The sequence below is a fragment of the Leopardus geoffroyi genome, chromosome E1 (genome assembly GCF_018350155.1).
Source record: "Leopardus geoffroyi isolate Oge1 chromosome E1, O.geoffroyi_Oge1_pat1.0, whole genome shotgun sequence".
Lineage (NCBI taxonomy): Eukaryota > Metazoa > Chordata > Mammalia > Carnivora > Felidae > Leopardus > Leopardus geoffroyi.
Genome location: NC_059330.1, coordinates 47645944 through 47660953, shown reverse-complemented (window position 1 = coordinate 47660953; position 15010 = coordinate 47645944). Strand labels below are relative to the sequence as shown.

At 44.0% G+C, this 15010-nt stretch overlaps 2 protein-coding genes across 3 annotated transcripts in view; one reads left to right on the top strand and one right to left on the bottom strand.

Moving 5' to 3' along the window:
- PSMD12 (proteasome 26S subunit, non-ATPase 12) overlaps positions 1–6592 on the bottom strand; it is a 30460-nt gene extending 23868 nt beyond the window's left edge. Inside the window, exon 1 of the mRNA XM_045490734.1 lies at positions 6382–6592. Coding sequence (XP_045346690.1) covers positions 6382–6489 — 108 coding nt within the window. The 5' untranslated portion in view covers positions 6490–6592. The remainder of the gene's footprint in view (positions 1–6381) is intronic.
- A 201-nt stretch (positions 6593–6793) lies between these two features.
- Positions 6794–15010, top strand: part of PITPNC1 (phosphatidylinositol transfer protein cytoplasmic 1) — a 274238-nt gene continuing 266021 nt past the window's right edge. Inside the window, exons 1-2 of one of the 2 annotated variants that reach the window (XM_045490739.1) lie at positions 6794–6973; positions 9907–9971. The gene's annotated coding sequence lies outside the window, so the exon portion shown is untranslated. Of the gene's footprint in view, positions 6974–8931; positions 8951–9906; positions 9972–15010 lie in introns of those variants that run through there. The other variant, XM_045490740.1, reaches the window with a different exon arrangement.

Sequence of the window (15010 nt, the reverse complement as noted above, 5' to 3'; positions counted from 1 at the left end):
ACAAAGCTTGACGCTCATGAGCCATGAAATCATGACCTTAGCCAAAGTCGGATGTTTAATGACTGAGCCACCCAGGCACCCGCTGTTTATGGTATTTTAATTCAGAAGTACGGTTTTTTTTGGTAAGTTTATTTATTTTGAGAGACAGCGCACAAGAGCACAGGAGGGGGAGAGGGAGAGAGAGTCCCAAGTGGGCTCCACACTATCAGTGCAGAGCCCAATGTGGGACTTGAACCCACAAACTGTGAGATCATGACTTGAGCCAAAATCAAGAGTCAGCCACTTAACTGACTGAGCCATCCAGGTGCCCCAGAAGTATAGGTTTTAAAGAACTGCATTCTAGGGGCACCTGGGTGGTTCAGTCCAGTTAAGTGGCCAACTCAGGCTCAGGTCGTGATGTCACAGTTCATGAGTTTGAGCCCCATGTCGTGCTCTTTCCTGACAGCTTGGAGTCTGCTAAGGATTCTGTGTCTCCCTCTCTCTCTACCCCTCCCCACTTAAACTCTCTCTCTCTTTCTCTCTCTCTCTCAAACAAACAGGGGCACCTGGGTGGCTCAGTTGGTTGAGCGTCCGACTTTGGCTCAGGACATGATCTCATGGTTCAGTGAGTTCGAGCCCCTTGTTAGGCTCTGTGCTGACAGTTCAGAGCCTGGAGCCTGCTTCAGATTCTGTGTCCCCCTCTCTCTCCGTCCCACCCCTGCTTGTGCTGTCTCTCTCTTTCAAAAATGAATAAACATAAAGAAAATTAAAACAAAACAAAAAACATTAAAAAAAAAATCAGAAAAAACAAACCAGTAAAAGAACTAACTGTATTCTTCATGTGAAGAAATCACATACTGCTTTAGAGCCATCATCTGCGGGTATCAACAAAACATCAGAGGTCACCTTCTCAGGAGGGCATTCTTAACTCTCCGGAAGTCAGTAGTCATTCAGCACTTCCTTAACTAACAAGCCCACTGACTTTCAGCTTTGTAATGACCCCAAACTCTTTTCTCTTTTAATGTTCATGGTCTTTCTAATCTCACTAGAATGTAAATTCTACAAGAGGAGGGACTGTGTCTATACTGTTCACCAATGCAGCTCAGTACTTGGCCAAGCACATGATGTTGCTTCTATAGCTACCACGGTACATCCCTTTATACCTTGTACTACAGTCATTAATGTGCATGTCTTGCCTCCTAAGTGGTCCATAACTTCCTTCAGGGGTGGACCTTGTTCGATTGTTTCCCTCACACCAACTTGTACATAGAATGCACTGAATGGCTGGACCACAACTAGCAGATGATCTTAATGGCTTACAACTCCTGACTCACCTCGAGATTATGACCTAAGCCGAAGTCAGACACTCAACCAACTGAGCCACCCAGGTACCCAAAATTCCTGATTCTTACTGTCAAGGTAAGTAGGATGTGGTAAGTTATATGGCCGGCAATTCAGTTCTATCTGGGGGATGCTACCATCAACTTCAATAAATACAACTCCCAATTCTCTAATTATTCCACTTTTTTCTCCAAATCTTCCATGGTCAATGCTATGGCTAACCACCTTCCTTCTTTCCTAACTATTCACAGTTCTTGAAATTCCACCCCACCTTGCTGCCTTTCAACTCAGAGGAAGGAGACAGTCAAAGCTACCAAAACCAACTCATTAGAACATGTGACTTTTGTGACTCACTTTTCTCATTAAAATCTTTGTAAATGAGGTAACTTACTACGGAGTTTGTTCAACATACATATCATCAACATACATATCAATGTATGTTATGTATCTGTAAGTTCTCTATGTTTCTACCTTTTACCTCCTAAATGGATCCAACCTTTCAATGACTTGTTAAACAACCCACACAAGAAAAAGGCCAATAAAAAGTTAACCACAAGTAGTTGAAATTTAAAGCTAATCCAGTATTTTTACATGACCTATTTCTTTAAAAAAAAATTTTTTTTACTGTTATTTTTGAGATAGAGAGAGAGAGAGAGAGGGAGGGAGAGAGAGAGACAGAGCATGAGCAGGCAGAGAGGGAGGGAGACAGGCTCCAGGCTCTGAAGCAGGCTCCAGGCTCCAGCTATCAGCACAGAGCCCGACATGGGGCTCAAACTCACCAACTGTGAGATCGTGACCTGGCCGAGGTCAGATGCTCAACCAAATGTGCCACCCTGAAACCCCTAACGTTACCTATTTCTTAAGAGGGTCTTTTTGTCCGAGCTGCTGGCAATCAATAAACTGTTTTACATTTCACCTCCTCCTGGAGAAGAGGCTGCAGGTAACCAAACGAAATGAAAAGACATGAAGAAGGAGAACCAAAGGATACATTCAATTTAAGAATATAATCCCCAAACAACCACGTACCAAATATAGTGTAATCGAAAAGAGGGGTGGTGATCCTCTGTGTAGTAAGAACTGCTAAATACTACATACAGTTCAGAAAAGGCCCTCTTCAGATTAATTTTTAACTCCTTAGCTAATAGGACGGTGAAGCCCTAACCATTATCAAGAACCAGTATCACTTTTATTATTTCATCAATCAAATACCAATCACAGAGGCAGCAGAGGAGAATGTAACAGTTAAAAACACAGGCTCTGCAGCCAGACTGCTTGGGTCTAAATCCCAGGCCCACCACTGTGCTACCTAGGGCAAGACCCTCATGCTCTCTGACCCTTAATTTTCTCTTAAATGAGTGTAATAAAAATAATTCCTGCCCCACAGGGTTGCTGTAAGGATTAAAGCAATACTTATCAAGACATGCCTGGAATATACTAGGTACATTATCTTCATCATAACAGCTAACATCATATAGAAAGTACACAGCAATAAATATTAGTGACTGGTGTTCTATGTTGAGTGTTAGGACACAGAAACAGTCGTAGTAAGTCACAACTGTAGGAGATTCAAATGGCCTGGATTTGTCAATTTTACCACCCAGGTCTAGACTTCAGGATGCCTTCTGAAGGTTTCTGCTCTCTGTGCTTTTCTCACTGGGTATATTCTTATTAAGTTTCTATACACACAATTTTTACCTGCAAATGTTGTTCACATTAAGAATAAAAATTGTCTTGGGGCACCCAGGTGGCTCAGTCAGTTGAGCATCTGACTCTTGGTTTTGGCTCAGGTCATAATCTCGAGGTTTGTGGAATCAAGTCCCAAGTCGGCTCTGCACTGATAATGGGGAGCTTGCTTGGGATTCTCTCTCTCTCTCTCGCCTCTACTCCACTTATTAGTGCAAGAACTCGTACTCTCACTCTCTTAAAATAAACATCATAAAAATAAAAAATAAATTAAAAATGCTGTAAGGAAAATAAGCACGGAAGCAAGTCTCTTAAAGATATCGCGAGATGTAGCAAAACGAACACTACCTGTTGCCAGGAGACCTGAGCTTGATCTGGCTTTGCTGTAGACCTTGGATAAACCACTTAAGCTGCCTGAACCTTAGTTTTTTCACAAGTAAAGTAAAAAAAACAAAACTTTCTTCAGTTTTATTGATGGGCTTAAAGTAAAAAAGCAAAAGAATGTATGCTAAAGTGTCCCATACATTCCAGTGTAAAAATACAATGCTTTAAATAGGTATTTTTCTTACATTTGGCAGAATGGTTAGAAAACATAAAATGACAAACAGAAGGCAAAACAAAACTTAAAAAAATTAACTAGACTGTAAGACAATCGTCTAATCCAAAAGTTGAAAATTGTGGGTTTGCATTAAAAAACAAAACCACAAACATTTATGCCCTCCCACCCCCAGCCCTCTACCTTCCTCCCTCACAAAAAGAATCCACACCTGTACCCTGTTTTGTTCCACTGGCACACTGGCTTTAAAAAAATAAATAAAAAATCCAGGAGCACCTGGGTGGCTTAGTGGGTTGAGCCTCTGACTCTTGACTTCGGCTCAGGTCATGATCTAATGGTTTGTGGGACTGAACCCCTTGGCAGAGCTTGCTTGGGATGCTCTCGCTCTCTCTCTGTCCTTCTCCAGCTTGTGCACACGTGTCTTCTCTCTCTCAAAAATAAACAAACTTAAAAAAAAAAAAATTCTAACGGCTTTTATTTTACATAGTTTAACAGGCCCCAACATTCCCTGTTTTAAACATTTCTGCTACCCACTTGACACCTAAAAAGGCATTTGAGTTTGCAAGTCTTTCCAACTGTCTTGAACACATGACCATAATATCCTACATAAACGCCATACACGTGATTACTACAACTGTAGCAGTGAATTTTTTTTTTTTTTTTCTTACTGGCCTATAAGCTGAGGGCAAGAGCTTTGTCTAATAACCTTTATACTCCCCACAACGTCTAGCACGGACTACTGACAGTAGGCTATCAGAAATTGGTAAAGGGAAGATTTTTTTTCTCCCAGGTCTCAGCTCTAGGCATAGCTGTACTTCTTTTCAGCAAACGGTTTCTTCCTTATGGAAACCAGCAATCTATTAATTCCAAAGTGCTGGTTCAGGGGCTGACTCTGGACCGTAGGTATGTTTTGTCTGATCTATGTGGTATTGGCTCAAATGGTGTTTTAAAACAGATCTGTGTCCGGATTCTAAATATTGAGGCAATTCGTATAAAACAAATCCATACCCCTGGTTTCTCCCTCAAATGAGAAGAGTTGAGGTCTGGCTGTCATGCCCAATTGGCAAAGATTAACTGGAGGTGAGGAGTTACTTCCCCCCCTTCCCTGGATAAGTGGTCAGAAGTTGGCTCAGGATTTCATTACACTTGGCTCACTAGGCAGGAGAGCATGGAGACAGCACAAGCTCCGGAATCAGTCTGCTTGCTCTGCATCCTGGCTCCATCACTCTACTAACTGTATGACCTTGGGGCCCGTGACTCAACTTCTCTTAGACTCTTTTCTTGTCTGTAAAACAACAACACCTATCACATGGGGCTAAGGTGAGGCCCGAATGTGCTAATGCATGTAAGCACGCAGAAAGTTGCCTGGCAGTGTAGAAAATACTCAACAAATGCCAGCTATTGTTATCTGCCCGGCATTGTCGGGGTTTTCCAACCCTCATGTAAGTGAGGATGTTTCTTTACACAAGCTGCTAGAAAGTTCAGAGATGAATTTATGGCTCCCCTCCATCAAGTGTACTGAAGCTAAGAAATTCAGGTGTATCAACTTCATCAGCCTTCCCTATCCCTGTCTTTTTAAAGCCCCACTAAAGCCTTTATCAGAAAAAAAGGGAAGCAGTGGAAAGGTTGTTTTTTTAAGAAATATTACTGTGAAATATTACTTGACACTCCTCCTGTCCCTGAATTAGTTACACTTAAATGTACTTTTGTGGTAAGCACCTTAAGAGACAAAAACAACCCTATTAGTACATGCATCCCAGGTGAATAGCAATAAATATTTGTGGCTAGATTGATCAAGGAATTGAATGAGGCCTGAGCGTAATCCTTAGCAACAGCCCATGATGGGAATTGATTCCACAACCATTCAAACCCTAGTCAGACAAATCTAGTTTTGAAACCCTGGTTCTGTTCCTACCTTGTGTTCCACAAATACCTCCAGGAGGCTTGGTTTCTTTATACGTAAAATGGTACATAAAGTTGCCTGACACATATCAGGAGATGTGAAAAACGTTCGGATCAAGTTCAATTTCTGTTCCGGAGGAGATAAGCAGTTGGACTAAACCAAGGTTCATGACCTCCCCTAATTAGGTTATTCTGCACTGCTGTGCCTGTTAGTCTTTGCGGCTGCAGTTCCCGCTCCGGGGACGACTCCTCCCCATCCCAATTTTCTTCTTCAAGGCCCAAAACAAACGTCAACTTCTCCGTAAAACCTTTCCTTATCCCACCAGTAAAAAAAAAAAACAAAACAACAGCTTCCTTCTCTGCGTTCCAATAAGCACTTTTATACTTGTGTAACACGCACCACCATGCCTGACTCGTCTAATTCGTTATATATACGAACTCCTTAAGGGCAGGGGTCCTGCGCTCATCACCTTCGTCCTGTTTCACTTTCCTACTGCTTCTCCTGGCTATAGGCCAGGAACATCCCATGATCCATAAACAACTTAACGACATACGTTCATTCAGCCAGAGTAAGAGAACTCAACTCTCTGATCTAGCCTGAACGCTAAAGCGGCCGTAACCCCTGGGAAACTGTTAAAGTAAACGATAAACAGTACCGAGAAAAGGCAAAGAGTACTGTGAGGCCCCAACTCCTCCGGGAAGTGGCCATCAGTCCAGGGGAAGAGTTTGGGAAGCTGTATGCACCAGCGTACTCCCGCTGCGGGGCACACCTGGGACCTCCTGCTCACGCAGGCCCAACTCGGGCTGGGCAGGCAGTGGGGGACGCACCCTTCAGCCCGCAGGCCCCCTGAGGCCTAAGCAAGCTCCGCGCCGTGACTCAGCCCTTGGCGCCCGCGAACAGCCAGCCGGCCTCCCCTCACCTTGGCCAGCTTCTCGCACTCTGGCAGTCGCTGATCCACCGTGGCGCTGTAGTCCACCTCCATCTTGACGATGCGCCCATCAGCCCGCTCTGAGCCGCCGTCCGCCATGGTCCCGGCCTGAACGTCCCTTGATGTCCCCCTGCTTCGGCCACCACTCGTCACCCACACCGGAAGCCGCCTGCGCACCCACTCAGGCAGTGCGTCGGGAGCCCGCGCGAAGGACCCCCACGAGGCCCCCTGCGCTGGCCGCCAGTCAGGCACTGCCTCAGACAGCCCTGGGGGCGGGGCGGAGGGCGGGACTCGCCCTCGAGCCTGCAGCTCACGTCCGGTTTTGCCTTGATAACCGACTTTCATCCACGGCTTTTGCGGTGAGAAAAGCTAGTGTAATAGAATAGGCCATCCCATATACTCTTACGTCTGTCTCCCTGCTTTGCAAATATTATTTCTCAGAGCCGTGGGCAAGTCGCTTAGCTTTTCTTGGATCTCCGTTTTCTCATCTCTGCATGAGCAGGCTGAAATCCTAAAGAAAAAAGTTTCATCTGGTTGAGAATCTTGGTTTAATCTGTGGGATCTCTCAAAGCTCAAAGAGAAGGTATGACAGCGGCTCAGTAATATAACAAGTACTTTTTGTTTGTTTTCATTTTTACTATAATCCACTACGTGGGTAAGAAGAATCTTTAGAAAGATTTTGTTGACTTTTCTTTGTAGGACTCTCGTGAGCATCAAATGAGATTTTACGCATGCAGGATTATTTCCATTTTTAAGGACCGTGCAAGTTTTCATTAGCATCTGCATCGTCTGGGTCCCTATTTAACAGCTTAGGATGCTTGAAAGTGAAAATGAGGTTGTGTGTGGTGTGGTCAAAGTATAAACAGTAGCTTCCAAAGCAAATGGGAAATCTTGGAATGGTCTACCTGTTAGCGAATTAAATCAGCACCAACATCCCTTTTTATATACTGAATAGACCTCCTTTTGTTGTTTTTGTTTGTTTTTACTGTTCTGTAATGAAAATCATGGGTAATATAACCCACCTGCACACATAATTAAACACGACAACAACAAAACACCCTAGCTGTAAGGTAAAGGAGAAGCATCGCAAAATAGCAAAATAATAATACTTCAGAATATAAAGGCTAGGGGCGCCTGGGGGGCTCAGTTGGAGGAGCAGGCAACTCTTGATCTCTGGGTCCTGAGTTCCAGCCCAACCTCAGGTGTAGAGATTACTTACGTAAATAAATGAATAAACTTCAAAATTTAAAGGCTAAGATATGTCTACTATAGAAAATAAAAAAGAAGCAGTTGTGTGGTTGTTCACACACATAACAACTGTGAAATCAGAAGTTGCAACCTCAATAGGTTGGTTCCCCAAGCATCGTAAGGATTTACTGTGGGTGACATGATTTCTCCAAAATGGTGTACAACTTCTTGGTAAAAGTTCTGACTCTGTGAAAGTACAATTTTCCATTGTTTTTTTACATAGAAGAATTCTTAGAAATTTTAGTGTATACTAAAACGTCAAAAAAGAGCATATGTAAAGTGAAGTTCGAGTCTAGGCCTCAGACACGTAAGTGGGTGTCCGGCAGGACATTGAAAAGTCAGGTGGAGGGGCGCCTGGGTGGCTCTGTCGCTTAAGCAGCCGACTTTGGCTCAGGTTGTGATCTGGCCGTTTGTGGGCTGGAGCTCTATGTCCGGGTCTGTGCTGACAGCTCAGAGCCTGGAGGCTGTTCGGAATTTGTGTCTCCCTCTCTCTCTGCCCCTCCCCCACTCACACTCTGTCTTTCTTCTTCAAAATTTGTTAAGGAAAACAAATTTTTTTTTTCAACGTTTATTTATTTTTGGGACAGAGAGAGACAGAGCACGAACGGGGGAGGGGCAGAGAGAGAGGGAGACACAGAATCGGAAACAGGCTCCAGGCTCTGAGCCATCAGCCCAGAGCCTGACGCGGGGCTGGAACTCACGGACCGCGAGATCGTGACCTGGCTGAAGTCGGACGCTTAACCGACTGCGCCACCCAGGCGCCCCAAGGAAAACAAATTTTTTTAAAAGAAAGAAAAATCCGATGGATTGTGGGACAATATTTTACCATGCAGGTTTGTCGCATCGTAGATGTCTGGCATCCCAATTACATGCTGATCCCCCTTCCCCCCCAGTGATCGTGACAACCTGAAATACCCACACAAATTTCTAAAACGCATTTCTAGGAGCCAGTGTTGTTGAGAGCACTAGGCCGAGCTGTTTCTGGCTCTGTATTCAGTGTGCAGTTGGTTTGGTGAAGAGTAGACAAAGCATTTGGAGGTCTCCCGTTTTGTGTCAAGAATGTGAAAAGACAAAAAGTAACAAAGTTGTGGTGGAGTAAATCTGGAGTAAATCCTGGTTTCCAGGACTCAAAAAGTAAGAGTGAGAGAGGGTGGAGAAAACTCCACCAAACTGAAGCCCTTCCTTGCTAGGCCTGGAGGAAATAAGCAATGAAAGCACTTTGAAATCTAAGGGAAAGCTTACAAAGGAAACAACAGCAACAAAGTGAAATAAAGAAGAAACCCGGTGAAAGACTGAGCAAGAGAGAAAATAGGTTGAGAGAACGGTTACGTAGACGCTTTATAAATCCTTTATTTGTCTGAATCGGACATCGTAAGAAAGAATTTAGTTTCAGGAGAGAAAAATTAGCAAAGAATAAGGAATCTAAAAGGTAGAGATGAAACCTCTATAGAAATGTAAAGAGGGATGGAAATTAAGATGCACACACTAGGGGTGCCTGCATGGCTCAGCCAGTTAGGCGTCCAACTCTTAATTTTGGCTCAGGTCATGATTTCATGATGCCTGCATTCGAGCCCCTGGGATTCTCTGTCTCCCTCCCTCTGCCTCTCTCTTTCTCTCTCTCAGAACTAAACAAATAAACATTAAAAAGAGAGAGATAGACAACTAGTTGGGACACCTGGCCGGCTCAGTCGGTAGAGCATGCGACTCTTAGTCTTGGGGTTCTGAGTTCAAGCTCCACGTTGGAGCTAGAGATTTAAAAAACAAAGAATCAGGGTGGTGAGTTTGACCCCCCACTTGAGCAGTAGAGATTACTTAAAAATAAATAACAAAAAAAGGTGAACGTGCTAGTCCCCCAGCAAGGCTTGACTTTATCACTATTTTTTGTTTTGGGTTGGACTTAAACTGAACAAATTTTTCTCTTCCTCATTCTTGAAAGCCTCCTCCTCCCCTTCCCTTTCACTTGTTTTTCTGTGGAATCCTTTGTTCCAAGAACTCAGTACAGATATTGACATGCCTCAATGTATACTTAGTAACGAGACTCAGATGGCCCCGCCAGCTCTAGTCATGAGACCACCTTGAGGAACCAGGCTGGCAGCGGGGACCAGACTGCTATCCAAATCGCCCAGATCCTGTATTTTCCTATAAAAGCCCTCAGCCCTTTCCCCCAGGCGGGCTTGCAGTCTTGGAGACATTAGTCTGCTGTAACCTCCTTTGCCTGGCAAAGTAGTAAACTATCTTCCTTCTGTATACCCCAACTCTGTCTTCCAGTTCCTGCTCTGAGCACAGACGTCAGTTTTCGACAACAGAGAGAAAAACTGATTGGAAAAGCAGGGGTAATGTATATTATGATACTAATTATTGAAAATAATGTGTCTATATATTATTATTATTTTTTCCATATTTGGCATCTTTGGCACGTTCAGCTTATTGGCTGTGCACACATCTGACCCGAAGTTCCCGCCTCTGTGAAGTGAACCTTATAAAGGGGGCGGGAGGGTAGAGGGGAGATAGAAAATAAACATGTAAATAATGTAGCAGGGGTGATAGTGAGTGGGAGGTGGTCAAGGAAGGCCTCGCTAGTGAGCCAAGACCTGAAGTAAGTAAGGGAGTCTATTTTGGTTTCTTTTTACCTTTTTCTATGTGATCTCTACCCCCAACACGGGGCTGGAACTCACGACCGTGAGACCGGAAGTCGTATGCTCCACGGACTGAGCCAGCCAGGTGCCCCAGTAAAGGAGTCTTGCGGATAGTTTGCAGGGGAGAAGATTCCAGGCAGAAGCAGGAGCAAGAACCCTGAGGTTAGAGCAATCAGGTCACCCTGTCTGAAGACCAGAATACGCGAGGGTAGGAGTTACAGGAGATGAAGTTTGGGGCAATTCAACCATTATAAAGACTTTTTTTTTTTATGTTTATTTTGAGAGAGAGAGAAAGGGAGAATGAGCAGGGGAGGGGCAAAGAGAGAGGGAGACACAGAATCTAAAGCAGGCTCCGTGCTGTCAACACAGAGCCCGTTGCAGGACTTGAACTCACGAACCTCGAGATCGTGACCTGAGCCAAAGTCGGGCGCATGACCGGCTGAGCCACCCAGGTGCCCCGGGACTTGGTTTTTAACCTAAGTAAGATGGGGAGCCAATGGGGGGTTTGGGCGAAGGAGTGGTATGAGCTGACTTACATAGTAAAAGAGTCTCTGCCATGTGGTGACTAGGTTGGGGAGAAGCTGGGAGACTGGCTGGGGGGTTATTGCGGTAGTTCGGGAGGAACACGATGGTGGCCTGGACTAGGGTGGAGGCAGTGGAAGTGGTAAGCAGCAGCTAGATCCTGGATATAATCTGAAGGTCGAGCCAAGAATCCTGGCCTTGAGGCCAGAGAGGTCAACTATGTCGGCAAGATTTTTGGGCTGAGCGTCTGGAAAGATGGAGTTGCCGTTTACCAAGGAGGAAGCCGACTGGGGACAATCAAGCCAGGCAGGAAAGGACAGGAGTCCACAGTTTGGGATATGTTAAGTTTGAGGGCCCTATTGGGTATCCAGTGACAGTGACAGTGTTGAAAAGGCAAATGCATGTACAAGGGTCAAATTAGGGGGAGTCATTTGGGCTAGAGGTTTGAAGTTGGGAGTCATGGAACGTAAGCCACAAGGTCTGCGTTACAGAAATGCTCCTGAGGGACGCCTGGGTGGCTCCGTCGGTTGAGCATCCAACTCTCCAAGTTGGTGAGCCAAATTTCAGTTCATGATGCCAGGGTCGTGGGATTGAGCCCCATGTTGGGCTGTGTGCTGAGCATGAAGCCTGCTTGAGATTCTTTTCTCTCTCTCCTTCTGTCCCTCTCCCCCATTTGCTTGCTCTCTCTCTCTCTCTCTCTGTAAAATAAAATTAGGGGCGCCACCTGGGTGGCTGAGTCAGTTAAGTGTTCAACTCGACTTTAGCTCAGGTCATGATCTCATGGTTGTGAGTTCTAGCCCCACATCTGGCTTTGCCCTGACAGCGTGGAGCCTGCTTGGTATTCTCTCTCCCTCTCTCTCTGCCCCTCCCCACCCTCAAAAGAAATATGTAAACATTTTAAAAAACGTTCCACAAAAAGTCGAATTACATCCTATTCCTATGGCACTACATTGCTGAGAAATACTATTTCCAGGGGCGCCTGGCTGGACCGGTCGGGAGAGCATGTGACTTGATCATCTTGGGGTCATGAGCTTGAGCCCTATGTTGGGTGTAGAGATAACTTAAAAGTAAAATCTTAAAAAAAAAAAAAGAAAAGAAATACTATTTCCAGATCTGTGTTGACATCATTTGATGATACTACGTCAAATATGCTTTGGCATTAAATAGCTACAATCAGTTATGGTTGCATAGGTGCCTCCCTTTAAAGGACACTTAGGATCAAGGATAGTGTCTTCTTTCATCACTAAAATTTCTCTCCAGTGGGTATAGTTACATATAGTCTAAGAATTTATTTCAGATTATTCCAGTGTTTTGCAAATTTCTGTAAAAACAGGAAATGCAATAAAAGGACAAATTTATTACTAGCTAATTTATTCATTTTTAAAACCTTAAAAAAATATTTATTTTTGAGAGAGAGAGAGACAGAGCATGAGTAGGGGAGGGGCAGAGAGAGAGGGAGACACAATCCAAAGCAGGCTCCAGGCTCTGAGCTGTTAGCACGGAGCCCCATGTGGGGCTCGAACCCATGAACCGTGAGATCATGACCTGAGCCGAAGTCTGATGCTTAACTGACTAAGCCAACCAGGCACCCCGCTAATTTATTTTTTTAAAAAAAGACAAAACTATACCTTTGGCCACAGAACTTCCTGTTTTTTGTTTTTTTTTCTATGTGAAGCAATTTATACCACATCATCATGGATGAATTTTTATTTTATGAGCATTTAATGCACAGCTATAAGCAATTACATGTCAGTTATTCTCTGTATTTAACAGAGGCCTGATAAATGGGTCTATACATAAGAATTGCCTTGGGACTTGCTTTTTGTAGTTGTGTTAAGAATGAATTTAACATTTGCTTATTTCCTAACAAAATCAGACACACAGGTGTTTAAAACACGCACAAAGGGGAGCCAGGGTGCCTCAGTCAGTTAAACGTCCAAACTCTTGATTTTGGCTCAGGTCATGATTTCACAGTTGGTTCATGGGTTTGAGCCTTGCGTCGGGCTCTATGCTGATCGTGCAGAGCCTGGTTGGGATTCTCTCCCTCCCTTTCTGCCCCTCCCCTGCTCGTGATCTCTCTCTCTCAAAATAAATAAACCTAAAACACACACACACACACACACACACACACACACACACACACACACAGGCTTAGACTTTGCTGGAATTAAAACAATATTTATTAAAACAAAAATTAATTGCAAAGGATAATGCTTGATTTTTCAAAAACAGCCCTTGAAAAGGGGGTATGTGAAATGGACACAGGAACCTGGGAGAGCTACCACAGCGTGTCCACAGCGGAAACGATCTGAGCAAGAAAACTCACACAGTATTCAGTTACTCAGAGTATAAAATAAATCTAGATAATTGAATGAATAAATAAATGGAGAAGAGACAAATCTCACAGAACGTCCCATTATATATGTAGATACCCTGTCCTCAGGACACAGGCTTAATTCTCCCTCCCTTGATTGTGGGCTGGACCTAATGACTTACTTCCAAAGAACAGAGCATGGAAAGGGAAAAATAGTAATTTTATGGTGGAAAAAAAATGGGCAGACATGACCTTAACCAAGTGATCAAGGTTAAAGTCAAGCCCTTTTTCAAGGGCCACTTTAGTAATGTGAAGAGAAGCATGGGAATGAGAAGGTACATCTTTATGTTACTGTGGTGTAACAGTTTTGTTTTATCCTTCTCTCCTTAGCCCCAGTTTTGACAAGTCGAAAGTCAGTCTCTCCGAAAGCTTCTTCTTGGAGAAGTGAAACATTTAGATAAGATTAACGAATGTTACACAGATACAGCAGGTCTCTGCAGCAAGACTTGCCCCCTCCATATGCACCCCCATATTTGGCAGTGTGTGTGTGGGGAGGGGTGGGGGCGGATGATACTGATACTCAGTGGGTAGAGATCAGGGATGTTGCTGAGTATCCTACAGTGACCTCCATAACAAAGAATTAACCTGGCACCAAATGTCAAGTAGCTCGGAGGTTGAGAACCCTGAACTAATATATATACACATCTAATAGATGTTTATTAGGTACCTACACTACCCCTTCTAGCAGAAAACAGTTTCCAGATGATTCAGAGAGGATATGGTCTGTGTCCTCTGGAAGCTTAAAACCATTTCGGGCAGTTGGAGAACAGGTGGCATTTTGTATACAAAGGCCACACTTGTATAACAAATAAGAACCAAAAATGAATAGTCCAGATAAATGTTCTGGGCAGTCTAGAAAGGTAAAGAATTGTCTGGAATGGCTCTGTGTGGGAGATGGGACTTTGAATGGGCTTTGACAAGCCCACACAACTTAGAGAGTAGAAAAGAGGAAGATGGAAGGAACTGTAATATTTTACCTCAGCAGTGCCAGGGATGTTCTAGGAATAAAACATGAACGGTCACAAAGACTGTTGCTACATTCTTCTTTCAGATGTAACTTACAGGGTGGGTCCTATTTTTATTCACAGGGGCTGAGAAAGGTTTCAGTGTGTGTGTGGGGTGCACATAATCAGAATCCAGGTGAAGACAATGGATTGAAAAAGCTCCTTAGATGATCGGTTTTGATGTGCACCTCCCCCATCTCACCTTCTGAGAACCCTTGCCTTCACAGCTTGTCACTTATCCAAGAATATATGCTGTCAGAGACTTGTATAGGCTGATATTCTTTTCCTACTGCTCATGTCATTCCTCACTGATAACTCTTTGTTCCTCTTTTTGCTTTGTGCCCCATCCTATTTTTTAATCTGTGATAATCAGTAACTGTAGATTATACAGTTGTTAATGTATCATCACACTATTCCCTTTTTAATACACTTGTTAATGTATCATCACACTATTCCCTTTTTAAAACTTTTTAAAAGTTTATTTATTTTGAGAGACAGAGACACAGAGAGAGAGCATGCAAATGGGAGAGGGGCAGAGAGAGAGAGAGAGAGAGAGAGAGAGAATCCCAAGCATGCTCTGCACTGTAAGCACAGAGCCCTACATGGGGCTCGAACCCACCACCCCTGACATCATGACCTGAGCCGAAATCAAGAGTCAGACATTCAACCCACTGAGCCATCCAGGCGCCCCTCATCAGTACTATTCCTGGTGATGATAGCAACACCTTAAAAGCTCTTTGGCAGTAGATATTGGGGATTCCACTGGTGGAAAAGAAACAAAGATGGAATTCTTGCCAGACTCTTGCTGACGAGAGGACTGAAAACATTTTAGACAG